Below are 27,166 nucleotides of genomic sequence, written 5' to 3'. Positions count from 1 at the left end.
GTTGTGTCGCTGCTAATGTAGGATTGATTTTTTTGAGCTCACTTTCGTGCCCACTGAAGTAATACAGTAATAACATGTATATTATAATTTAGAGTTTACGAGTATGTACATTCATGCATATATCAATAAAAAAAATTAAATGTATATACTCACATCATGTATGCTTCCACCTCCTTACAATTATTTAGCACATACCAATGCATGTCGTCCGTTTTCTATGGTGTCAACATTCGAAAATCTTTCTTACCATATGGTCAGACAACATTGGAGAACATGGACAATCCATCGATCAGAATGTCATCAACATCGACATTCCATTGTAGCCTCTTAAATTTGGTCTCCACTCTTTGAAGGTATATAGAGCAGAATGTCAGATATTCATTCATAACATGTGCCTCTGCTATTGAACCTTTGGGCCGTACTTTATTAGCAACGGCACTCTTGTGTTCTCGCATCTCCGTATCCAATAAATTATCAATTGATATACATATATAATAAAGAATATAATAATTAATAATAAATATTACAATATCATGCAATTATTTTTCAACTGGGTACATTCATTTTGTATGTACTGGCTCACCCAAACTAGCCTCATGTAGAAGATGAATTGAAAGATGCACCATGATATCAAAGAAGACGGGAGAAAATATCATCTCGAGCTTATAGAGAGTAATGATAATCTTCTTCTCTAATATATTGATCTGACTTCGCCTCAACATCTTCACACATAAGTCTCAAAAATAAATTCTCAGATCAAGTAATGCATCACACACATTATCCGACAACAATCCATGCAAACCAACTTAGAGCACATGTTGTAGAAGCACATGGCAATCATGACTTTTCATTCCGACGATCTTCCTATCTTTCGGCTTAATGCACCATTTCAAGTTTGAGGCGCATCCATCAGGAAACCTCACTGATCTCAAATATGTAAGAAATTAATTTCTCTCTCTTCGGTTCAGTACATAACATGCCAATGGCTTCACCAACCTATCCTCCTGTCAAATCAAATATAATTCTTTTATAATCCGCATGTCCTCCTAGTCAAGACGAGCCTTCACAGTATCCTTCATTCTTCCTTCGATATTGAAGATGATATAAAATACATTATCAAATATATTCTTTTCAATGTGTATGACGTCAAGATTGTGTCGAAGAAGAAGCATTTTTTAATATGGAAGATCAAACAACTTGCTTCTTTTTCTTCAATTTTTAATACTCGTTCGCATGCCTAATTGGCTGGTCGGATCCTTACCAAATATGACATCCTATGGGTCGGGTAGCTGATTTAAAATATTGTTCATAGACCAGAACCTTGGTTGGGCACGTCGTTCATGCTTGCCGTTAAACTTAAGATTTTTCCTCCATCTATGATCATCTGGCAAGAAACGTCGATGGTCAGTGAAACAAATCTTTCTACGAAGACGGCCCGATATAATATCATCGTTACAAGTTGGGCATGCTTTATACCCTTTTGTACACTATCCAGAAATATCACCATATGCAAAAAAATCGTTAACTGTCAAAAGCAATACCGCATGCATGCGAAAGATGCATCCTGCAACATGATCATACATTTTGCACCCTTCTTCCAACAAATATTGCAACTCTTCGATCAATAGCTCTAAACATATGTCTATGTCTGTTCTAGAGGCATGGGGATCCGGGATCAACAAAGTCAGTAGATTAAAAGGTGATTTCATACACTTTCAAGGTGGTAAATTATAAAGAAACACCATAACAGGCCACATACTGTATATAGTGTTAAGATTACTATATAGATTAAATCCGTCTATTGCCAATCCTAGTCTGACATTTCGTGAATCAGCTGCTAACCATAGATATTCACGATCAAAATATTTTTACGCATCTCCATTTGATGGATGTCTCATGACATCATCGTCGATGTTGTTTTTCTCTTTATGCCATCGCATGTCACAGGCAATATGCCTTAACATGAACAATCGACGCAATTGTGGTGTAATCAGAAAGTGTCGCAAAACCTTGCATGGTATTTTTTTTTCTTTTTATCCTTACCACGACTTTCTTTCCATCTGCTTGAATGACAAATCAGACATGCTTATAGATCTTTTTTGTCCTTCTGAAATAGAACACAATCATTCAGACATGCATGTATCTTTTCACAGCGTAGGCCCAAGTCATCGATTCCTAACCCGAGTCTTTTCAATAATTTTTTGGCTTCGTAATGACTTGATGGAAGTAACTCTCCCTCAAGCAGTAGGTCCTTCAAAAATTTGAGCAACCAATTAAATGAGTTGTTTGACCACTTACCCAGTGTCTTCATATGTAATAACTTTATTACGGCAGACAACAGAGAGTACTTCTTACAACCAGAATAAACGTCACTTTGTGCATCTATTAATAGATGCTCGAATCTATCATTCACAGACATGTTACTGTCCTCTTTAGCTTCTTATCTCGGAATGGGATGCTGATGTTCTGCTCCCGCTTCCACATATGCTTCAAATAACTCCAGATGAAAATCCTCCAAAATTTCTCTATCTTCTACATCGAGTTTTGCCTTTCACGACTGGATGATCCACCTACTGACGATAGATTTGTGAGACTCTTGGGCAACATGCTCGAGCTAGTCGACAAATCTTCACCATGACAAGTCCATCTCTTGTAAGTCACATCTATATCATGTTCGTATAAATAATTTTGAATGTCTGATAGGGTACACCAAAATAAATTTCTACATCGACAATACGGACAATGAGCTTTTCCATCTTCTCTAGTGTGATTGAATGCCACATTCATGAAAGACGTCACACCTGCAATATACTCAAGATAGAACTTATCGCACAATGACATCTAGCCACAATCCATGCCTACATATTTATGATGCAAACTATACAATCAATCTTATGTAATAATAGTTGACTAACTCCTTATATCCCCTACCTATAGGATGATGGTCCTATCCCATTCAGGAATGTAAGAATTTAATATTATAATATATATCTTCTACATCAAAAAAAATTCAATAGCATTTCGACGTAGTTCCTCAGATACACAAACACTAAAATTATGCATGTATGCAGAGAACATGACTGAAAATACCGACAAAACTTTCTGATGTAGAAGCACATGGTATGCAATATAAAATTCACTCACGTGCTCAAACTATCCACAAAGACAATTCGAGGATAGTGGGTACAACATCAATATTTTTTCATTAAAGGATAAATATTGGGTCATGCATGCTATCCTCGAATGACAATTCTAAGATTTATAAATTTGTTATGCTACAATTAATATATTATTATTTTTATTTTTAAATTATTTTCAGATCATGAACTATGCTCCAGAGTAGAACAACAAATAATCATGCCTAACGATTAAAATCAATTAAAAAGGGAGAACAACAAATAAAAAAATTATAAAAATTTAAAAAAATTGGGCGATCGGGGGTGACACGGGGTGGGGATGGGGTCGGAGGTGACACGACAGTGCCACGGGGTTGGGGAGGGGGTCGGTCGGGGAGGGGGTCGATCGGAGAGGGGTGGGTGATGGCTGGGAGGGAGGAAGGGAAGAGAAATGAAGGAGAAAAAAAATAAAAAAATAAAAAAAAATAAAAAAAGTAAAATATTAATTAAATATTTATTATTTGATTAATAAAAATAAAATTTAGATCATGATCCGAATTGGATTGAAGTCGGGATCCGGGTTGAGATCCCGATTCGGATTGGAATCCAGATTGGGATCTGATCAAGATCCGAGTTGGGATCTGGGTCGTGGGGGGTTGGAGAGGGTAGCGGCACTGTAGGGGATGGGTTGTGAGGGGTGGGTAACGATGGTGGTGCCGCGGGAGCAGGGGTCGAGGGGGCCGAGTCTGGGCGGTGCGAGGTGGGTGACGGCACCGACATCGTAGGAGTGGGGGTCATGGGCGACCGAGTCCAGAGCTCGTTTAAAAAATATATATTTAAAAAAATATTTAAAAAAAATATTTTAAAAAAATAAAAAATTATTTATTATTTTTAAATAAAAAATATTTTAAAAAAATAAAAAATCATCGGGCCTTTGGGATTAGGTTTCGTGTTATTATTTTGCGTTAATATTATTTTACATGCTCAACTACTTATAGTTTATTTAATATTTGTTGCATAAATTTTTTACTGTTACTACTGTAATTTATAATTTTTTTTTGTTCCACTAGCATAATGCACATTGCTTTTGCTTATTATAATTTAATTATTTTATGTGCTATTTTGTGTGCTTTTGCTCATTACAATTAAATATAGAAAATATTTTTATTTTAAAGAAAATTTTATTAAAATTTTTGATAAAAAAATTTCAATACAGAGTGACTCTTTTTTGATGGTTTACAAATTCATCTTTGGATATATGTTCAGAGATGGTAGTTAAATTGTATTGAGCCATAGATTTTCATTCAAGAGTCAATCTTAATCGAGATTGACTCTTAAATATCCCGTATTCAGATTTTTGAAAAAATAATAATCTTATTATTATTAATAGTTGATATTTTATTTCATTATGTGGTACTCAGCAGTTATCTATCCACTATTCTCCAGGTATATGGTGGATAGGGTGCGTAGACACCATATTCACGTCGTATACTTGGAGAACCATGGGGAGATGCTATCGAAAGTACTATTTATTTTTATGTCACTATTGATTCTGGGTCTGAAAGCATCAGGTAATAAAATTGATGTATATCTACATCTATTAATTGATGATTTGAAGGCGCTATGGGAAAATAAAGTACAGACATATGATTCTGTGAGTCGAAGGAATTTTAAGTTGCATGCTTCGATTTTATGGACCATAAATAATTTTTTTGTATATAAAAACTTATCTGGATAGAACATCAAAAGCTATCTGGCATGTCCAATATACAACAAGGATGCATCCTCCTTACATTTAAAGCATGGACAAAAAATATATTTCATAGGTCATCGACAGTTTCTACCTAATAATCATTCTTGGAGGACCCGTTACAACCAATACTTTGATGGTAAGTCCGACCGATGTCTGTCACCTAAGGAGTTAAGTAGAGTAGAAGTTTTAGAACAACTTGAAGTCATTGAAAATATTTGATTTGAAAAAATATCAAGTACTCGCAAGCAAAAGCGTATTGAAGTTGAGCTGAATTAGATGAAGTGAAGCATTTTTCTCAAACTACTATATTGAAAGCAACTATTACTTCATCATAATCTGGATATAATATACATTGAGAAGAATATTTATGATAATATTATCGATACTATATCGAATATCTTAGAAAAAATAAAAGATAGTACAAAAGCTCATCTTGATTTGTAAGAAATGAAAATCTGATCGGAGTTGCATTTAGTTCATCGAGGTGATAGATTTTTTATGCCATCTGTATGTTATTCGCTATTTGGTGAGGAAAAAAAGAATTTCTATGGATGGTTCAAAATAATAAAATTTTTTGATGCATATGCTTCAAACATATCACGGTGTGTTAAGAATAACGATGGTAATATCTCTGGCATGAAAAGTTATGACTCCCATGTGATGATGCAACACTTACTTCCTGTGGTCATGGGTGGCTATTTGAGTGGTGATGTTCAAACTTCATTGATTGAGTTGGGAGTATTCTTTCGAGAACTGTATTATCGAAAATTGAAGATTAACTTACTTAAGAAGTTTTGAAAAGAATATCGTACTCATTCTTTGTAAGTTAAAAAAAATATTTTTACCATCTTTTTTTGATGTTATGGTGCATTTGGCTATTCATCTTCCAAAAGAAGCTCTTTTGGCTGGATCGGTATATTATCGGTGGATGTATCTTATTAAAAGGTAAAAAAATTATATATAATTTATCATATCAGTTATAAGATGTAAATATATTTTTAAAATTTAAATTTATTTTTATTTATAAATTTTTATATACCCTAAAATGGTATGTGCGCAATAAAGCATGGCCTAAAGAATTTAGAATAGAAGTATACGTAGCTATGGAGTGTATCATATTCTGCTCGATGTATCTTGATGATATCGAAGCAAGATTCAATCGTATATATCGTAAAGCAAACCGTGAATGGTGTGATAATGAACCGATGCTGTCTATATTTAAACAAATGGTTCGATCAATTGATGGAAGAAGATATGAATTTATGGACGTGAATGAGCTATTCAAAGTATATTTTTATATTCTAAATAATTATGAAGAAATAAAAAAATTTATTAAGTACCATCTCAGCATACTGTTTAATATTCTAAGTAATTTTTTTATGTCGATGTAAAATTAAAAATCTTGATTTGTTATAGTGAGCATAAGAGTATACTATGTAGAGAGAATAATACAGATGTTGATGATCGACATAGGAGAAAATTTATAAAATAATTTGGTGATCTTATAAGTTACACTAATAATATATTATTTTTAATAATTATAAAAATAATTATTTAAACTAATATAATTTTTTATATTATGATGTAGATGAAATATAAGTATTTCAATAAAGAAGAGGATACGATCAATGAGTTGTATGATTTAGCATGTGGTCCCAATCAAAGGATTAACCACTGCACATCCTGTATTATTGGAGAAATGAGATTTTACATAAGGAAGCTTGAGATGCAATGATAGATCCAGAATAATGAGATTGCTATGATAGGATATAAAGGAGAAGAAGAGATTAAATATTATGGAGTACTTATAGATATCATAGAACTGAAGTATAGATCCAGTAATTCTGTATTTTTGTTTCAGTATGAATGATGGGATATTAGTAATAAAAAAATCGATATTCATATCGATCCATACTTTATCAGTGTAAATTTTATATGAACATGATACCAAAATGAGCTGTATATATTAGCAACTCAAGCAAAACAAGTAATATATTTGAAAGATCTAAAGTATCAAGGTAATTGGTATGTTGTACAAAAAATAATACCTAGAGACGTATATGACATACCAACCTGATTAGAGATAAATGAAAATTCAGATTTATATGAAGAGAAAGCTTTTCAAGAGGAAGAACAAATATTAGCTGAGCTTCTTATTGATGAAGAATTTGTAATAACTCCTTTGAATAGGGCTAATCTGCCACCCAACGAAGTTGAAGCTAATTTTGTATTTAATCTTGATGAGTCAGAGGACGACGATCAGTTCATAAATGATGATGAGATAGAAGACGACATATATGTCGATTATTGTGATTCGAACAAGGATCTGCACATCAAGGAAGATACAAATATTGATGAGTAGATCTATATTTTTTGTTCAATCTTCTCTTGCAATAATGGTATGCGATATAATTTTATTTATTAAAATATAATTTATTTTTTATTATTATTGTTTAATATTATATTTATTTATGTATCAAGAATTACAGTTATGGCATCAAGAGACAGACGACGACATTTGCGTTCGCAGCCTACCCCAGAGGCTGAGGTGTCTTCATCGATTTTCACTGCCGTACAAGCTCTATCGTCAAAGGGTCCTGCACTGGCTGGTTCTAGTGAGGCAGGTCCGAGTGGTATTATTATATTTTTTATATAATAAAATTTATTTTTTTTTAATTTGGATAGCTATCACACTAATGATTTATTTATTGTTGTTTCAGACCAGTCTCCACCAGTAGTGAGATGAGGACGAGATCCATCGAAGAACCTCACTTTAGAGTATTGGAGATGCGAGCATCCAAGACAGCGTCTTCGTATTGAGATGCCATCTGGCTACACCAGGCCCATTAGGAGATGTACAAGCCGTGGCAGACCGAGCTGGGTATCATATGCCGCAACTATGCCCTCATGATGCTTTTCAATTGACGTCACGTTGTACCGGCTCAGAGAGATTTTCTACATCCAGTTACGGATAAAATAAATTATACTATAAATATTTAATTAGCACAATATTCTTCTAATATTTGTTATTGATAGGGTATATTTGATATTATTAATTTTGAGGAGGATCGCATGCAACGAGCTGTGGATGCTCATTTATCTTTGCATTTCAAGGAATATCACCACCGCATCCCTCAGCATTAGTACCATGTGATGCAGGATCATGAGGCAACGCAGTAGCGGCCCTATGACAGCATCACTATGGATGATTGGACTGTCATATGTTGGCATTACAAGGATCTGGCATATCAGATTACACATCAAATTTTTTTATTTTAGAGTTTAATGATTGAATCATTTATTCTTAAATTTAATTTGTTACCTACTAATTTAACTGCTAATTGTATAGAGAAGATGTGCTCAGAACATCATGAATCAGATGAGACAGATCGTACCATATTATGGAGGTTCGAGGTCGTTCGCTCGTCACATGGAGTAGATGGTAAGTAATTTCTAATTAGTATATTTTAACTCTCTAACTATTTAAAATTTTTTTAATTAATTATTCTTAAATTATAGAGAGATGCTGAGAGTAGCGAGCTTCCTGATAGGATTGATATCTACCAGGGGACCTACTAGCGATGGTCAGAGGAGTGGACGACGGAGAGCCAAGAGCTTTTTATAAGTTTTTTTAATTATTTTTTTCATTCATAGTTTGATTTTTAGTACAAAATTAAAATAGCTATAACTTTAATTTTCAGGACCGTATGATAGACATTAGATCCCAGCCTACCCCTGAGGGCTTGATCGCACCCACAGATAATGAGATCTATGATCAGATGCTTGGTACGAGATCCTGTTATGTTAGGAATCTAGGGCATAGGTTCACTGCTCTCTCATCCTCATGCTCATCTAGGGCTGACATCCATGCTGCCTGTAATACTCGATTGGTGGAGGTACAGAGGCAGGATAAGCAGTGAGCTGATAAATTGACTACACGCGTCAATGAGTACCAGCATTTTCAGATCCAAATGATAGAGCAGATAGTATAGATAGAGCAGATGATGCAACTGATGAAGCAGCAGTAGGCTGGTTCGAGCTCATCCGAGCACTTTCCTTTCTCAGTCTGTTTTCCTTCTGCAAATGCCGACACTTGACGGTCTATTTGTATAGCATTTTATTTTTATTTTAGATCTCTTATAATTTTAATTTAATATAATAAAATGATAAAATTTATATATAGATTTATTAAGTAAATTTTTTATTTTTATTTTTTATTTTTAATTTATAAAAAATATCATAAATATAAATTAAATATATATATTCATAAATTATTTTTAAAAAAATATATGTAAATTATTAGTGATAGAATTACTTTGGATAAAAATATTGGTCACCAAAATATATATTAATGAAGAAAAATTGATCGTAAATAATTTTTTTAATAAATTTAAAAATGTAAAAATTTTATATTAAATTAATAGTGATAAAAATATTTTTATCATAAATAATTAAAAATTTATTATCAATAAAAAGTTATATAAAAAATTATAATATTTATGACATAAAATTTATATCACTAATTTTTTTAAATTTAATTTTTATAAAAAATTTTAATTAAATTAATAGCGATAAAAATATTTTCATTGTAAATAATTACATTTATGATGAAAAATTTATGTTATTAATTTTTTTTAAATTTTATTTTCATAAAAAAAAATTTTAATTAAATGAATAGCAATGAAAATATTTTCAGCACTATTAATTTATTAATGATAAAAATTTATGTAAAAAATTATCATATTTGTGATGAAAATTTATGTTGCTACTATTTTTTTTAAATTTAATTTTCATAAAATTTTTTAATTAAATTAATAGTGATGAAAAAATTCAATGTAAATAATTATTTTTTTATTAGTGACATAATATTTCATCATAAATTATCTATTTTTATGATTAAAATTTTTATCCTAAATAGTTTTTGAAAAAATAATTTTTTAACGATAAAAATTTTTCATCGATAATATTGATTATTTACAATGAAAATTTTTTTTATCGTAAAAAATTATCAACAACATCATTATTTATGACTAAATATTAATGACGATAATTTTATCGCTAAATATTAGCGATGATAATTTCATCGCTAATAGTTGCGACGATAATTTCATCGCTAATAACTATTAGCGACGAAAATCCGTTATTAGCGATGAATTTTTTTTCATCGTTAATATTCTATGTTGTTGTAATGAGGAAGCCATAGCTTCAATAGAGAAAAAATAAAGAAAAATCATCGGTGTTCATCAGTGTTCGTCGTGGCCAGCCTTAGAGGAGAGGACAGAGGATTTTATAGGGTAGAGGGGAGGTCGAATCCTTTTCGGATTCGACTTCCTCTCTGATAAGGTCGCACATAAAAAGACTCCCGATAGGAGTTTTCAATATTTTCTTTTTTTTTTATCTCTTTGGCTATTTTGAGATTCAGATTATCATATTTTACCCCTCTTAAAAAAAGTTTTATCCTCAAAACTTGATATATCTTCACTCTTTTACCAATAGAAATCTTAATCTTCATACTATCTTTACTATACTCTTAGATCTGGTTCCATCAATCCTAACTTCCTTATCTAAAATGAGGTATTTTTTTTTAAACAAGATATTGATGAAAATAAATTTTCTAAGAAAGATATAACATATAGTGGCTTATTCAATTTTATATACTTATTACTTGGAAGATGTAAAGGAATGAGAAAATTCATAATCAAATAGCGTATGAGCATCTATGGGGTGACTAGAATGGTACCTGTAACTACTTGATTACTTGCACTAACATCTTGTTCCGTCAAAGCAAATCTCCATGCATTTTCTTATTGTTTCTAATCTGCTAGCTTGAAAGTCTTTAAAATATCCTTTTCCTTAATAGGACAATCTCATGCCATATGTTCTATTCTGCAGCATGAAAAGCATACTTCTAGCTTTTTGGGATAAAGTTCATAATGATTTTTGCAACAATATTCACAGATCATAACTTCTTTATTATTCTCTACAATATTAGTAAAAATTTTTTATTGATTATTTAAATTTTCTGTTGATCTCGATCTCTTTTTATTACTCATTTCCTGTTCTGATCTTTTTATCTTGGATTCTACTTTCAAAGCTCATTCTAGCACATCTTTATAATTATTAAAAATATGAAAAGATAATCGAGACCAAATCCCATATCTTAATCCTTACTCAAATCTACTAGTTTTGCTCATTTCGGACTCCATAAGCTGGGGGCAGAAACGGCCTAACTCATTGAATTTGTTTGTATAATCTAATACTGTCATTTCATCTTTTTATCTTAAAATTAAGAACTCATTCTCTTCTACTAATCTCATTGTCTCGAAAAAGTATTGATCATAAAATATTTTTTTAAACTTCTTCCAAGTCAGTTGATTATCGATATTCTCATAGACAGCCTTTATTGCAATCTACCAAAACTCGACATTCTCTTTTAGCATAGGTATGGCTAATGTGACTTTCATGTTCTCAGAATACTATAGGGTATTGAACATCTTCTCTATCTCTCGAATCCAGATCTCTGCAACTAAAGAGTCATATCCACCCTCAAACAGTGGTGGATTAAGCCTTCTAAATCTCTCATAATATGACTCTAAAAATGGTACAGATTAAGGAGCAGCTTGTGTCTGCTGTTGTTGCTGAATAAGCTGAGCCATCACTTGATATACTCCAGCAATATCTGCCTAAGTGGCTGGCGCATTAGGAGCATGCTCAGATGATTAATTGGCATCTCCCCTCATAGTTCTTCTTGCTCCTCTCTTTCTACTGACAGGATTTATTGAGACTTCATTCTCTCTGTTGCTTATTGTTACCTAAAAATACTAATATTAATTAACTTTCTTAAATGAGCAACAGGAACTTTAAGAAAAACTTATCTATCTTATTCAATTAAATATGATCTAGCTAAATGAGATCTATCTATCCATTACTGGACTTTAAGTCTACCAATGATCAAACCTATTGCTCTGATACTATAAAATATCACGTCTCAAATCCGTAACATAACACGGCCATGCTATCAAGGGATACAGCCCATGACAACACGAAGCCAACATTCACTTCTTAAATATAATAATAGATGTATCATAAATAAAAGTAATAATAAAGTTCAATTCAAATATTTAATTAAATCAAAACTAGTTCAGAGTATCTAAATCCAAAAGTAAATATCAATCCAAATCTCAAGATTCATAATTAAATAACTACAAGTCCATGATCATAAAATAAATTAAACTTTCACTACAAAATTTTCAAGCTTACTATGAAGATCCTCAAGTCTGGATTCTCTTCGCCGGTTCTAACCTTATTCTTCTGTAAAAAAAAAAATATGAGCTACACTAGCCCAGTAAGTAGAACCTATGCTTCTTTATCAGATCCGGCATAAGTTTTTTATGATAATATAATATTTAGAAAATAATAGATAATATAAAATAAAATATTCTATAGAATATATAATAAAATAAGTCATAAACCAATCATGCATGCATAAATCATGAACATTACATAAACATATTTCGTAAATCATTCTTGTCATGTGTCCATATTATGTTTCTAAATTTTGCTCATAGATATTCATACTATGGTCACTTTATATCCATGACAGGGTTAATGTTCTTAATCGACAAGTTCATATTTTATGTGCCAACTTTATACCTGCTGACAGAGCCTGTGTTCTTATGGATGCTAGCTCCAGATGTCGATCTTCTCATAGGGATTCGTTCATAGCTATCTGAGAGCCTTTGAAATCTTTATCTCTTTTTTTCTTAAAACATACATATATATATAGATGGAAATCAATAAAATTTATACTTCATAAATATTCTATTTTCATTAAAATATATTCATAAAATCAATATTCATAATAAAATATATTTTTTTATATGTCATATGCTGTTTCTTATTTTATAAAAAAAATATGATTTCATCATCAACAATTCTTTGCATGAAAAATATGATCATTTAAAAATAAATAAAAAATATAAGATCCACTTACCTTGATCACTCTGATCTTTAATCTTCTTTAAATGAATCAGGTAATCCTATTCAAAATATTAAATTATGATTAATTTTTTATTTTATATATTCAATAAAATTAAATAATAAAAGAAAGTGATTGATTGGATGATCAATTCGATAGACTATCGGGATACTAAATCGATTAGGAGTCATCTCACTGAGGTCAACATGGGTCCCTAAAAGAGGAAAGGATGGCCCGATATAAGATCTGTAGATCTTTTTTAGAGAGAGAAAGGAGGAGAAAAAATTTTTAGAGAGAGAAAAAGAGAGAGAATTCTAGAGAGATTTTAAGAGAGAGAGAGAAAGAGAGAAAATCCTCTCTCTTTTTTTCTTTTTCTTCTTTTTTTTTCTTCTCTTCTTTTCTTCTTTCTTTTCTCTTCTTTGGCCAAATAGGAGAGAATCTGAGGGAGGTTTGCCCATGGTTCGGTGGGGTGCGGTGGCATGGTCGATGGTCTGGCAGCGGCGACTGACGACGTTGGAGCTATAGATGGCCGATGGTGAGGTTCGACTGACGAAAAATTATGAAAAAAAAATTATTTGAAAAATAGGGCATCCTTTTCTTCTCAATTTTTGGCAAAATCGACGGTCAGCAGTGAGGTTTGGGGCCAGAGGAGAAAGGAAAGAGAGAGAGAGAAAGAAAGATCGGAGCCTTATCTGAGCTCCGATGGCATCTCCGGCCTCTGTTTTCCAGCGAGTACAATAACAGAAAGCCACGGCTTCAACGAAAAAAAGAGAGAGGAAAATTGCCGGTGTTCATTGGTGTTTGTCGTGACCGGCCTTAAAGAAGAGGAGAGGAGATTTTATACGATGGAGGGGAGGCCGAATCTTTTCTGAATTTGACTTCTTCTCCGATGAGGTCGTGCGAAAGAAGACTCCCAACAGGAGTCTTCAATGTTTTTCCTTTTTTTTTTTTGTCTCTTTGGCTGCATTGAGATTCGGATTATGATACAAGCCATCCAAATTCACTACAAACCATGGTTAATTTCAGTTTCAAATGGTTTATATATGACAAACGATCGACAGTGACCGATTAAATTTTTTTTAATCTGATTGAATTAGATCAGATCATTTTTTTTTTTTCGACACAGATTAGTGTTCAGCCCTGGCTGTCAGTTTTGAAGGGCTGGGCCATTTCCATTTTTGTCACCATACTTCCTCTTACATCACACCTCAGCTCCAACTTAGGGTTGTCATTTTGCTTTTCTCTTTGCCGTACTGTGTCCTCTTCTCCATCAATCCCAAGTTCTTCAATTGGGTGACTCTATATCTCTCCCCTCCGTCACTATATCTATCCCTCTCACCAACTTCTACATTTTTCCTTCTATATTTTACGCAAAGTAAAAACCTAGGATTCTTCCTCTCACCACAGTAACTACCATTGATCCACTTTGGTTCTTTTCGTTGATCTTTGAGTGCAGAAGCAATTGGAGAGCATGGTGGAGAAAGCATCCATCAAGGATGTGATGAAGATCCTCATGACCGCACACAAGCTGGACATGCACCAGCTCTGGGCCACCTGCTCCCACCTCATCGCCAATTCGGGCCTCCCGCTGGAGGTCCTCGGCAAGCATCTCCCCATCAACATCGTTGCCAAGATCGAAGATCTCCGCCTCAAGCCCGGCCACCACTCCTTCCACACCCATCACAACCCCTCCACGCACCACCACTTCCCAGCCGCCCCCACCACTGGACATGACGACCACCACGATATCTCAAGCATAAGCCGTGCTCTCGACACATCCGACATCGACCTCGTCAAGCTGATGGTGATGGGGGAGGGGCTCGACCTCGACAACCCCCTCGCCCTCCACTATGCCGTACAAAACTGCAGTCGTGAGGTCGTGAAGGCCCTGCTCGAGCTCGGAGTAGCCGACGTCAACTGGCCGGCAGTGCCTGTCGGCAAGACACCCCTGCCCATTGCAGCCGAGATGGTGAATCCCGACATGGTGTCGGTCCTCCTCGACCACCATGCTGATCCGAACGTCAGGACCATCGATGGTGTATCCCCGTTCGACATCCTTCGCAACCTGACCTCTGACTTCCTCTTCAAGGGAGCACTCCCGGGGCTATCCCACATTGAGCCCAACAAGCTGAGGCTGTACCTCGAACTAGTCAAGTCTGCCGCGATGGTCTTATCACGGGAAGAGGAGGCAGTGGGAAGGAGCTCTTTTCTAAAATAATATTAAAAAAAAAATTATTTATAAAAATAATTCAAAATTTAATTTTTTTATCTAAGTAATGTAAAAGGAGAAAATACTATTTTGAATGGTATTTTTTTCCCCTCCACGTCACCCCTTTTTTCCACGATGGCATCGTCTCAAAAAAAAAAAAAGAAACGCCATTTAAAATGGTATTTTTAAAAACGTCATTTTGAATGGTATTTTTACAAACGTCATTTTGAATGGCGTTTTTAAAAACGCCATTCAAAATGGCGTTTTCTATTTTTTCTATCAAAAAAAAAAGAAAAAATCGAGAAAGAATGGAAAAAAATAATTTTTAAAATTTTAAATTAATAAATAAATTAAAATTTTAATTTTGATTGAAATTTAAAATATAAAAATTTAAATTTATAAATCAAATAAAAAAAAAATTAGATGATTTTTTTTATCGAATTATTTTTTTTAAAAGAATGTCTAAAAAAATTTTAAAAAAATAAAAAGTGCCATTAAAAAATCAAAATTTTAAAAAAATCGAGAAAAATAAGAATTATAATTTAAAATTTAAAATAAATAATTTTTTTAAAATTAATTAAAATAAAAATATCATTTCAAATTACTTTCTCAAATTAAAATTAATTTATTTAAGAAATATTCGAAATAAATAAAAAAATAGCCTAAAAAAATTTCATAAAAATAGAAAGAAATGAAAAAAATAAAAAAATAATATAATTGTAAATTTGAATAAAAAAATTAAATTTTCAATTTGAAATAAAATTTGATAAAAAAATAAATGCATAAAAAGTGAAAAAATGAGAAAAAATGTGAAAAAAAGAAATTTGTAAATTAAATTTCTAAAAAAATAAGAATTTTAATTTTAATTTAAATAAAAAATATAATTTTAAATTACGTTATCCATTTCAAAATATTTTTTAAAAAATTATCTCAAGAAAAGAAAAAACATATCGTAAAAAAATTAAAAAAACCCTAAAAAAGAAAAAAAAAGGAAAAAATAGAATTGAAAAAAATAGAAATTATAATTCTAATTGAAAAACAAAATTTTTAATTTTTAATTTTAAGAAATAAAAATTATAATTGTAATTAGAATAAAAAATAATATTTTAAATAACTAAATTAATTTAAATATAATTTTTAAAAAAATATTTTAAATAAAAAAAATACGTAATAGAATGTCAAAAAGATAAAAATGAAAGAAAACTAAAATTATAATTTTAAATTATAAAAATTATAAATTAAATTTAAAAAAAATATATCATAAAAGAAGTAAATAAAAGAGAAAAAATGGTAATAAAATAGAAATTATAATTATAAATTAAAAAAAATTTAACTTTAATTTAAATTAAAAATTATCATTCAAATTACTATCCTCATTAAAAAATTTAATAAATCAGAAAAAAATCAGAACAAAATAATTAAACAAATTATGAAAAAAATTTAAAAAAATTTAAAGAAAAGAAAAAAAAAGAAAACATCGAAGGGAATGGCATTTTCTCCTTTTCCCCCTTCTTCTCTCCTTCTCCCTCTTCTCCCTTCTCCCTTCTCCCTTCTCCCTCTTCTCGCTTCTCCGACGGCACGGCGGTGAGCTGCCTCCTCTCTCTCCTTCTTCCTCTCTCTCTCCCTCTTTTTCGTTAGCCACCGACGTCAGAAGGTCAGTAAAAAAATATAAAGAATAATTTTAAATTTAAAAAAAAATCTAATTTTAAATGAAATAAAAAAAATATTTCAACTTACTTTTCTCATTTAAAATTAAATAAAATTTTAAAAAAAAATATAAAAAAAATAAATTTAAAAAATAAAAATTACCAGAAAGAAAGCCAAAGGATCGACTCACAGAGTGTGGCAGCCAAAAATTTTGCGTGCTATTAAGTCCTTTTAGCCATGAGTCGATTCATGGGGTCGACTCAAAAATATAAACCTATTTTTCTTACAAAATATACTTTCAAAAATATTGAAATTGCCTCCAATAGATTACACATCTTTTGTTCTTGCTCTTGAGACTTCCGAATCAGATCTGATAAAATTATGATTTTATCCCTAAAATACAATAAATCTTTTTCCAAGCCAAAATTATTAGTAATCCCCTCAAATGCTTTGTAACCATCAAAATCAATTCAAAGAGCAACATTCGATATATTATTATTTACGTTATAATTTTTATAGTCCTTTCAGCATAACTTTTTCTCTCCTAATGTTTTGAGACACGTTCGAGTATGTGTATCCATATGCACAAATCATAATATCTGATCACTTGAAATTAAATAATATAAAATAAAATCAATATTTAATATTATTAAATAGAATAAAAATATCAAACGTACAAAAAAATAATACAATAAAAATGTAAAAAATACTAAATATAAATATAACAAAGACTAAGTCCCACAAGGACGTCGCGGTGCCCGTGGTCGCTTGGACCTTCTCAGGAAGGTCCTCGCCGGCTGCTCCTGCTGTGATGGCTCCTCCCCTATATCAGTGGAGGAGATCTGCTGATCATGCTGCTCAGGAATAACTGATGCTGTCGGATCATCTACGGACTGAGAGACCCGTTCAACTCTCTCATCTGGATACACGGATGGACCTGAAAAGAAAGTATCATACTCATGTGGCCAACTGGTACCCGGTGATGTCATCTAGGGGATGTAGGAAGAAGAAGGCGCTGCCATCTGTAGATCAAAAGGCGGTGGCATCTGTGCAGCATCGAATGATGACATCTGCGGAATATGCGGTGATGGCATATGTGAAACATATGGTGACGGCGTATAACTCATATCTGATGCCCGAGCTGCTCCATACCAAGGCGCACAGGTATGTGGATCAACACCAATCGCCATCAATGTTCCGAAACTTGTTCTCTCTATCTCCCGCAATATCCGAATCCGCTCGTCCTCATCAGTCGTAGATAAAGCACGACGAGCGTCCAACACGAGATCCGACATAGAATCAGTCTACAAAATAAAAATAGAACAGTTAGTATAAAACAGTCAGTATAGTATAAAATATAAAATAAAAATATAACATAAATAACATAAAATAATTTTTGTAATCTTACCAAAAGACGCACAGTAGAACTCTCACCCTCGTATCCAGAAATTGCATACTAAGACTGTCCAATGACTCGCACCGTAATGCTAAAAAACCAAGCCATGTAGTTATCAGTATATGAACGGTCTCTCAAAATAAGATCACCATGAACAATGTGATCTCGACGTGCATCCCAAATATCGATGTACTGTGCATGTCTGATACACCAGTCAATACGAGCTCTCCCTCGTCGATCAATACGATGAAGTCCTTGACTAGTATCAAACACGTCTGGGATGCCCTGAGTCTGACCAAACTGCCACAGGACACGATCGGGAAGATGCCACTCTACCACATCAAAACAAATAAGTGGCACCCTAGCAGTCCATATGTCGTGTCCAACTGTACACATCTGCGGTAGTATAGCCAATATCCCATCTGTATATGGCTCCCACAAAAACTGATATAGTTAAAATAAAAAAATTAGTAAGCTAAAATTTTAATAGATTATGAATACTGTAAAATGATATTTGTAAAAAATTTAAAATTTACCCGTCTAGATGTATCAACTAATGTATCCAACTGGCACCTATAAACCCGTGCCACTCTCGTCGATACGTGATGAACGTTGAATGCAACGTTCCATCTGTTTCACAATGTATTAATATTAAATAAATTTGAAATAGTAAATTTGAAATAAAAAAAATAATATTTTGATACATGTATCCCAATGATCCGTCTAGCCTGAATGGAACATTAGGATCCTGCTGCTCTAATGGTATCTCGAGCAACTGTCGTCGTAATGGACTGATAGTCGGCATACGCTCCCATACCCAAATCTGTAAATTTCAAAAATTAAATAAATGATATATCCAATGTAAAATATAATTAAATATTAAAAATAAAAATTTTTAATTCACATACCTATAATAATATAAGATAACCGCCAATCTCGCTCTGATCAGCATAAGAACCCCGACACATAGCTCTGTATAGGCAAGCTAGTACTGCACTGCCCCAACTGAGTCGACGAGCGAAGTCTAAATCCTCTAATAATGGCAAAAATATCAACTTCATCTTATTCAATAAAGTATCGGGTAACAGGACACCACCTAACAACCGCAGCACCTGACCCCTAACATACTGCTGCACCATCTCCTCTGGTGCATCATCCGCAATATGAAAATGTCGATAACGATCATCCAAACACTCAATCCTGAGTCGTGAATGATCAAAAAAATGTGCGTCGGGCTCAAACCCTAACAATCGCAAGCATAAAGCCTGCCACTCCAGAATGGTAAGCGTGGGATCAACTCCAGTAACTGGATCTCCATTAACTGGTAGTCCAGTAAGGATGCTGACATCCTGTAAAGTGATGGTCGTCTCACCAAATGGAAGATGAAATATGTGTGTCTCTGGATGCTATCTCTCAAGTAAAGCAGTAATAAGACCAACGTCCATCTCTATACAACCAATCCGATATACTCCATAAAATCTTAGATATCGTAAATAATCTAACACTCTATGTAGGATATCCTCTGTCCTCCAGAAATCAGCATCGGATCATCGTAGACGAAGGTGTCTAGGCTCCTGCAATAAAATATAATAATTAGATAACGTACATGATTTTTAAAATAAAAATTTTAATAGTAAATAAGATTGTAATGCTTACGCCGCCATCTAAAATAGTCTGTGATCGATGGTGCTCCTGCAATGTAAAAATGCTGCTGTCTCGAGGATCGAGATACCGCAGATCGTAAGCCATAATACGCTGTCTCAAGCAATATTATCACAGATGTATTAAAAAATAAGATAATATATTTTAAAATTTTTTTTTAAACATAATATTGTCACACAATACAACTTAAACACAAAATTCAGTTCATCCCAAGATATTAAACACGTAAATTCAAATACAATCTTACAGAAATTCATAAAACAATGATAAAAATAAATCTTCGAAGCCTTTAATTTCTTTCACTGCTTGAAGTTGAAGTATGTTGAAGTATCCTAGGACAGCGACGGCGATCATGACCCTGTTCCCTACAAATGCCACAGTGGTTCTTACTTCTTATTTGCCTATCATCCATCTCATTTTGTAGTTTCGTTGACTTTGGTCTACCTTTCTGCTTGGGTCTCAAACGATGATGATCAGGACTACATTTGAACATACATGTATGCATCCAATAATCTTTATGTGGTAATGGATTAAAATCACCACTCCAAGCATTCATATATGCTGTAATTGTTATGCATCATCCACAAAACTACTAAAATGTACAGCAATTTCTTGACACACAGCTAAAATAGGTGAACATGGATATTTGTACATGCTCCACTTTCCACAAGAACAATTTCTTTCAGCTAAAGTAACAGTATGAAAATTTTCTCCACCTCGTAACCCTCCGCTTGCTCTCCTCGTAAGCACTTCATATATACCTCTTTGAAGGTTGAATACTGTTACACGGTGCGGTTAGCTTTAACTTGATCTTCAGCAATCTTAATTGCAACATGAGGAATAAAAAGATTATTTGGATTCTCCTCTACATATCTCAAGGCTTGGGCATGCCTCGTATTGAAATATTTGACAAGATGATAAAATATCATTTGAACACAAGCTGTAATTGGCACATTTCTAGCTCCTCGTAAAACACTGTTAAAAACCTCCGACAAATTTGTAGTTAAGACACCATAGCGCAGGCCATCATCATGTGTCAATATCCACTTCTCCTTTTCTATTTCGGACAACCAGCTCCAAGCCTCTTCATTCACTGTTCTGATCCTACCCATGATAAAGTTGAATTTGCGAACTTGATGAGCGCTTTCTGCTTGCCATACTGCTCTTTTCAGCTGCACATTTTTAAAATAAGTGTTGAAATTACTGCATATATATCTTAAACAGTATCGATGATAGGCACGTGGTGGACTCCATCCAATAGACTCATCTGCGATGGTATTTAATATACCTGGATGCCTGTCAGAAATTAAGCATATTCCATTTCTATCTTTAACGATATGTGTTTTGAGCTGGAAAAGAAACCAACTCCAACTTGCAGTCATCTCCTCATCGACAATTGCATATGCTAATGGAAATATCACATTCTCTGCATTAATGCCTATTGCAATTAACATCTTACCTTTAAATTTTCCATACAAGTGCGTGCTATCAATGCTGATTACAGGACGACAGTGCGTAAAATCCTGGATAGATGGTTTGAAAGCCCAGAAAATATAATTTAAAACTCGGACATTGGAATTCACAGCTTGAAAAAAATTTCATGAAACAACCGTACCGGGATTTGCATGTTGAAGTGCAGCTATATAATAAGGTAATTTAGTATAAGATGGCTCTCATTCTCCATAAATAGCAACCAATGCCTTCTGCTTTCCACACCATGCTTTCCTGTATGATACTGTATATTGAAATTGATCATTAACGGCTGCCACAATAGCTTTAACTTTAACACCGAAATCTTTCTCAACAATATGTCGGACTAATGTGCTAATCATCCTTCCACTGACATGTTTGTGGTCTCGACTCAATCCCGTAAACAAACAAGTGTGAGGACCCTCATATTTTGTGATTTAAAAATATCCATATTTTTTCAACAACGCAGCACGAAGCCTCCATTTACAATGCTGAACATTATCTGATGATGCGTATCGTACGGACCATAATTTCGAATGCGACTGAACTACATTGTATGTCCGATGCTTCATAATGTGATAAAGATCAACCGCTCTCCTTACATAATCTTTACTCTCAAACATTAGACCTTTAGAAAATTCAGTCATCGAAGAGTCCCAAAACTGATTGTCAGAATTCAATCTTCGACCAGCACTAACACAACCACCATCATCTAAATTTATATCATTAAAATATTATGGAGGTTCGTGCAAGCGAGGTTGAGGTTCTTCCATATTAATATTAGCTTGAACATCTTCATCATCATTCTCATCTTCATCATCATCATTATTACTGCTACTGTCCTCATCCATCCAACAGTCTTCATCTCCATTTTCATCTGACTCAAAACCCAGACTATCAGAATTTATTCCACCGACTACCCAGTCATCGTTTCCTATATGAGTGTCGTCTCCCGCACTTACCACTACTTCTAGCAAAGGAGAAGTCACCATAGCAGAAGACACAGGAGAAGTCACCATAGCACTTGGAATAATTGGACAACTAGGACCGGCAGTAGTGGAATATTGTTCTGCAAAACCGACCCCAACACTATCGGTTTGCATCATAGGAGTTACGAAAGGTGAGGAAGGCCCAACATTATTATCCGTTTGAGTTAAAAGTCAACTATGATATCCAAATCTTGGTACATCTTCCTTTTCAATATATAATTCTAAAAATTGACATTCTGAATATTTCAAAAGAAAAGTCAGTATTTCTTCGACATCTTCATCGTCATCAATTGGAACCAAAATATATTTACTCTGCATTAACTGTCCTGACAGATTAAGAGATCTCCATTTCAATTTTATTTTATATTTTTCTTTGTCTACAGGAATACTACTGTATAAATAATCCAATAATTCTTGACGTGATAATGATGAAGATACTCTAATCATCCGATTTGCAGGGTGACTGTACTGCACACCAGTTTCATCATTCTATATCATGCCATCATAATACAATAGTACACGAACTCGAGTACTGACCATTTTCTCAGAGAAATCTACGAAAAAAATCAACACTATTATTTAATATTATTAATTATTTTATCATTTCAAAAGATTTATATGATACATACACCATATCATCAACAAATAGGTACAGATAGATCCTATCTCATTCAAAAATTGCATTAATTCTATAGATTAATTACATTAATCAAACGATACGCAAAAAGGATCGAAAGAAATTTTGACAGCATTTTCCCTTAGTTCTCCCCACACGACTCAAAATGTGTGAGGAGAACTAAAGAAAAATACTGTCCGAAATTTCTCTCGAACCCTCCGCATATCATTCGAATAATGTAATTATCTATAGAATTAAATGCAATTTCCAAACTGTCCAAACTGGACAATCAATTAACCAATGTATATATTTTACGATATCCGTATAAAAATATATATTTAATATATATTTTATACGGATAACGTAGAATATTCTACATTGGTCAATTGACGGGTCTACGTTTTCATGAAATGCAATATATTTAAAAATTTGAAATACATCTGAATCTAATGAGATAAAAATAAAAATAAAAAAAAAATTAATGAGATAAAAAAAAGAGTGACCGCCGGAGCCCGTGGACCCCACCGTCATCGCGGCCCATCGCGTCGGACCTGCTGTATCCCATCGCCATGCGGGGCCCGCCGTCGGGGCGCGCGGCCCGCCGCCGACCGTCTGTGGCCGGCGGCCAAGGAAAAGGGAGAGATAGAGGAAGAGAGAGAGAGGAAGAGAGAGAGGAGGGGGTCGGGGCCCACCGTCGGGACGCGGGGCCCGCTGTCGGGGTGCACGGCCCGCCGCCGGCCGTCTGTGGCCGGCGGCCAAGGAGAAGGGAGAGAGAGAGGAAGAGAGAGAGAGAGAAGAAGAGGGAGAGGAGGGGGCCGGGACCCACCGTCAGGACGCGGGGCCCGCCGTCGGGGCGTGCGGCCCGCTGCCAGCCGTCTGTGGCTGGCGGCCAAGGAGAAGGGAGAGAGAGAGGAAGAGAGAGAGGAGGGGGCCGGGGCCCACCGTCGGGACGCGGGGCCCGCCGCCGGCCGTCTGTGGCCGACGGCCAAGGAGAAGGGAGAGAGAGAGGAAGAGAGAGAGAGAGAAAGAGGGAGAGGATGGGGCCGGGGCCCACCGTCGGGTTGCACGGCCCGCCACCGAGGCGCGCGGCCTGCCGTCGACCGTCTGTAGCCAGCGGCCAAGGAAAAGGGAGAGAGAGGAAAAGGGAGAGGAGGGGGCCGGGGCTCGCCGTCGGGACGCGGGGCCCGCCGTCGGGGCGCGCGGCCCGCCGCCAGCCGTCTGTGGCCGGCGGTCAAGGAGAAGGGAGAGAGAGAGGAAGAGAAAGAGGAGGGGGCCGGGGCCCACATTCGGGATGCGGGGCCCGCCGCCGGCCGTCTGTAGCCGACGGCCAAGGAGAAGGGAGAGAGAGAGGAAGAGAGAGAGAGAGGAAGAGGGAGGGGATGGGGCCGAGGCCCGCCGTCGGGTCGCGGGGCCAGCCGTCGGGGCGCACGGCCCGCCGCCGGGGCGCGCGGCCCGCCGCCGGCCGTCTGTGACCGGCGGCCAAGGAAAAGGGAGAGAGAGAGAGAGGAAGAGAGAGTGAGAGGAAGAGGGAAAGGAGGGGGTCGAGGCCCACCGTCGGGGTGCGGGACCCGCCATCGGGGCGTGTGGCCCACCGTCGGGGCTCGCGGCCTGCCGTCTGGATGCGCGGCCCGTCGCCGGCATGAGAGAAATGGGAAAAGAGAGAGAGGGAAAGAGAGAGAGAGAGAGGAAGAGGGAGAGAGAGGCGGGAAGAGCTCACCGCCGTCGAGAGCTCGCCGTCGTGCCGTCGGAGAGACGCCGGAGAAGATGGAGAAGGGAGAAGGGAGAAGGGAGAAGGGAGAAGGGAGAAGGAGAAGAGGGAGAAGGGAGAAGGAGAGAAGGAGGAGTTTGGGGAGGAGAAAATGCCATTCTCTTTGGCGTTTTCTCTTTTTTTTTAGTTTTTTTTAATTTTTATTAATTTTTTTAATTATTTTTTTATGATCTTTTAATAAATAAATTTAATTAAATATTGAAGATAATAATTTAAATGATAATTTTTAATTTAAATTAAAATTAAATTTTTTTTAATTTATAATTATAATTTTTATTTTATTACTATTTTTTTATTTATTTTTTATGATATTTTTTTTTAAATTTATTTTAAAATTTTTATTATTTGAAATTAAAATTTCAGTTTTCTTCCATTTTTATCTTTTTAGCATTCTATTACGTATTCTTTTCCTTTACTTAAATATTTTTTAAACAATTATGTTTAAATTAATTTAATTATTTAAAATAATATTTTTTATTTCAATTATAATTATAATTTATATTTTTTAAAATTAAAAATTAAAAATTTTATTTTTCAGTTAGAATTATAATTTCTATTTTTTTTCAATTCTATTTTTTTCCTTTTTTTCCTTTTTAGGGTATTTTTTATTTTTTTACAATATTTTTTTCTTTTCTTGAGATAATTTTTATACAATAATTTTAAAAAAAAATTATTTTTTTTAAAGTTCAATTTATAAATTTTTTTCCACATTTTTTCTCATTTTTTCACTTTTTTATGCATTTATTTTTTTATCAAAATTTAATTAAAATTAAATTTTTTTAAGTCACATTTATAATTATATAATTTTTTTATTTTTTTACATTTCTTTCTATTTTTATGAAATTTTTTTAGGCTATTTTTTTTATTTTTTCAAATTTTTTTAAATAAATTAATTTTAATTTGAGAAAGTAATTTGAAATAATATTTTTATTTCAATTAATCTTTAAAATTTTATTTTTTTAAAATTTTAAATTATAATTCTTATTTTTTTTGAGTTTTTAAAATTTTTTATTTTTTAATGGTACTTTTTATTTTTTTAATTTTTTTTAAAATTTTTTTGACAAGCATTTGAAATGATGTTTTTCAATTAAATTTAAAATTTTTATTTCTTTCATATTTCTTTCTCTTTTTTTTCATTTTCTATGTTATTTTTAATTTTTAAATTTCTTAAGATTTTTTTTAGACATTTTTTAAAAAAAATTTGAAAAAAAAATATCTAAAATTATTTTTTATTTGAATTACAAATTCAAATCTTTATATTTTAAATTTCAATCAAAATTAAAATTTTATTTTATTTATTAATTTAAAATTTTAAAAATTATTTTTTTCTATTCTTTCTCGATTTTTTTTTTTTTTTCATGAGAAAAATAGGAAACGCCATTTTGAATGGCGTTTTTAAAAATGTTAGTCAAAATGACGTTTTTAAAAATGCCATTTTAAATGGCGTTTCATTTTTTTTTTTTTGAGACGATGCCATCGTGGAAAAAAGGGGTGACGTGAAAGGAAAAAAAATATCATTCAAAATGACGTTTTTTTTTTTGCATTACTTTGATAAAAAAATTAAATTTTAAATTATTTTTATAAATAATATTTTTTATATTATTTTAGAAAAGAGCTCCAGTGGGAAGCAATCCTACCGGTGGAAGCAATCTTAACACAGCCATCTATCAGCCAATGAGTACGGAAGGGAGTGATTGCAATATTGCCGGTCACACTTACAGCAGTATGGTATGCCGTAGTTTGGATTCAAGGACGGTGTACTTGAATATAGGAATGGCTGGTACTTCTCATATAGGTTGTACAATTGGTGATGGCTGGCAGGGCAGTAACCGAAGTAGATCCAAAGGAGGCAGTGGAATTGGCCCATCATCCATGTTTTCTCCGCAGGACTTCCCGGAGCCACATTGTAAGCTGGAGCAACTGTTCCTTAACTCTCTCTCTCTCTCTCTCTCTCTCTGATCGTGCTCCACCCGTTTCTCTTCCAGCGGTCCAAATCTATATATATATATATTCTTCTCTCTTTGTATCTAGGCAAGGCAGGAACTAGAATGGGATTAGTTTAGGGTGGAGGAGATGAGATCTCCTTCCTATATAGGTAAATATTTCTTCCATTCTATATTGTCTTGAGGTTGTGGTTCTGTTTTCATTTTCTCATGTTGGAACAGTTAGCGAGGTTCAAGTGTAGTATGAAATCTAGTATTTAATCTTGGATTTCTTTTCTATTTGAGAACTTCAGTTCCATCTTTTTATCTGTTTAATACTGTATGAGTTTAGGCTATGAGGGGTGCAAGGGCATGTGAGGCATTTGAAGAGGGAGACAAGGAGGAATCTATGCAGGCATTGGATGATCAAAGAGATAAAGGTCAATCTAACCCCATCCCCTCCTCCCTTTGCTCTGTCACCCCTTTTCTTGTTGGTATATATATGTGACATGGGCTATAGATTTATTTTGTTAACTACATGTTTTGGTCCCAACTCTCCACACATTCAAAGCACAAATCTCCATCCTCACTGTTTGAGTTGAGTTCATCTTCTGCGCTGCTGACAGGTTGCCACTCCTAA

The 27,166-nt window shown here is 34.1% G+C and overlaps 1 protein-coding gene across 1 annotated transcript in view; it reads left to right on the top strand.

Moving 5' to 3' along the window:
* LOC105052472 (BTB/POZ domain and ankyrin repeat-containing protein NPR5-like) overlaps positions 1 to 27,166 on the top strand; it is a 32,630-nt gene extending 5,464 nt beyond the window's left edge. Inside the window, exons 2-7 of the mRNA XM_073245180.1 lie at positions 14,304 to 15,038; positions 18,025 to 18,028; positions 26,226 to 26,510; positions 26,770 to 26,777; positions 26,879 to 27,020; positions 27,153 to 27,166. Of these exons, the coding sequence (XP_073101281.1) occupies positions 14,304 to 15,038; positions 18,025 to 18,028; positions 26,226 to 26,510; positions 26,770 to 26,777; positions 26,879 to 27,020; positions 27,153 to 27,166 (1,188 nt within the window). The remainder of the gene's footprint in view (positions 1 to 14,303; positions 15,039 to 18,024; positions 18,029 to 26,225; positions 26,511 to 26,769; positions 26,778 to 26,878; positions 27,021 to 27,152) is intronic.

Source organism: Elaeis guineensis, chromosome 10, assembly GCF_000442705.2.
Source record: "Elaeis guineensis isolate ETL-2024a chromosome 10, EG11, whole genome shotgun sequence".
NCBI classification, from domain to species: domain Eukaryota; kingdom Viridiplantae; phylum Streptophyta; class Magnoliopsida; order Arecales; family Arecaceae; genus Elaeis; species Elaeis guineensis.
This window is presented reverse-complemented; position numbering and strand designations above follow the sequence as displayed.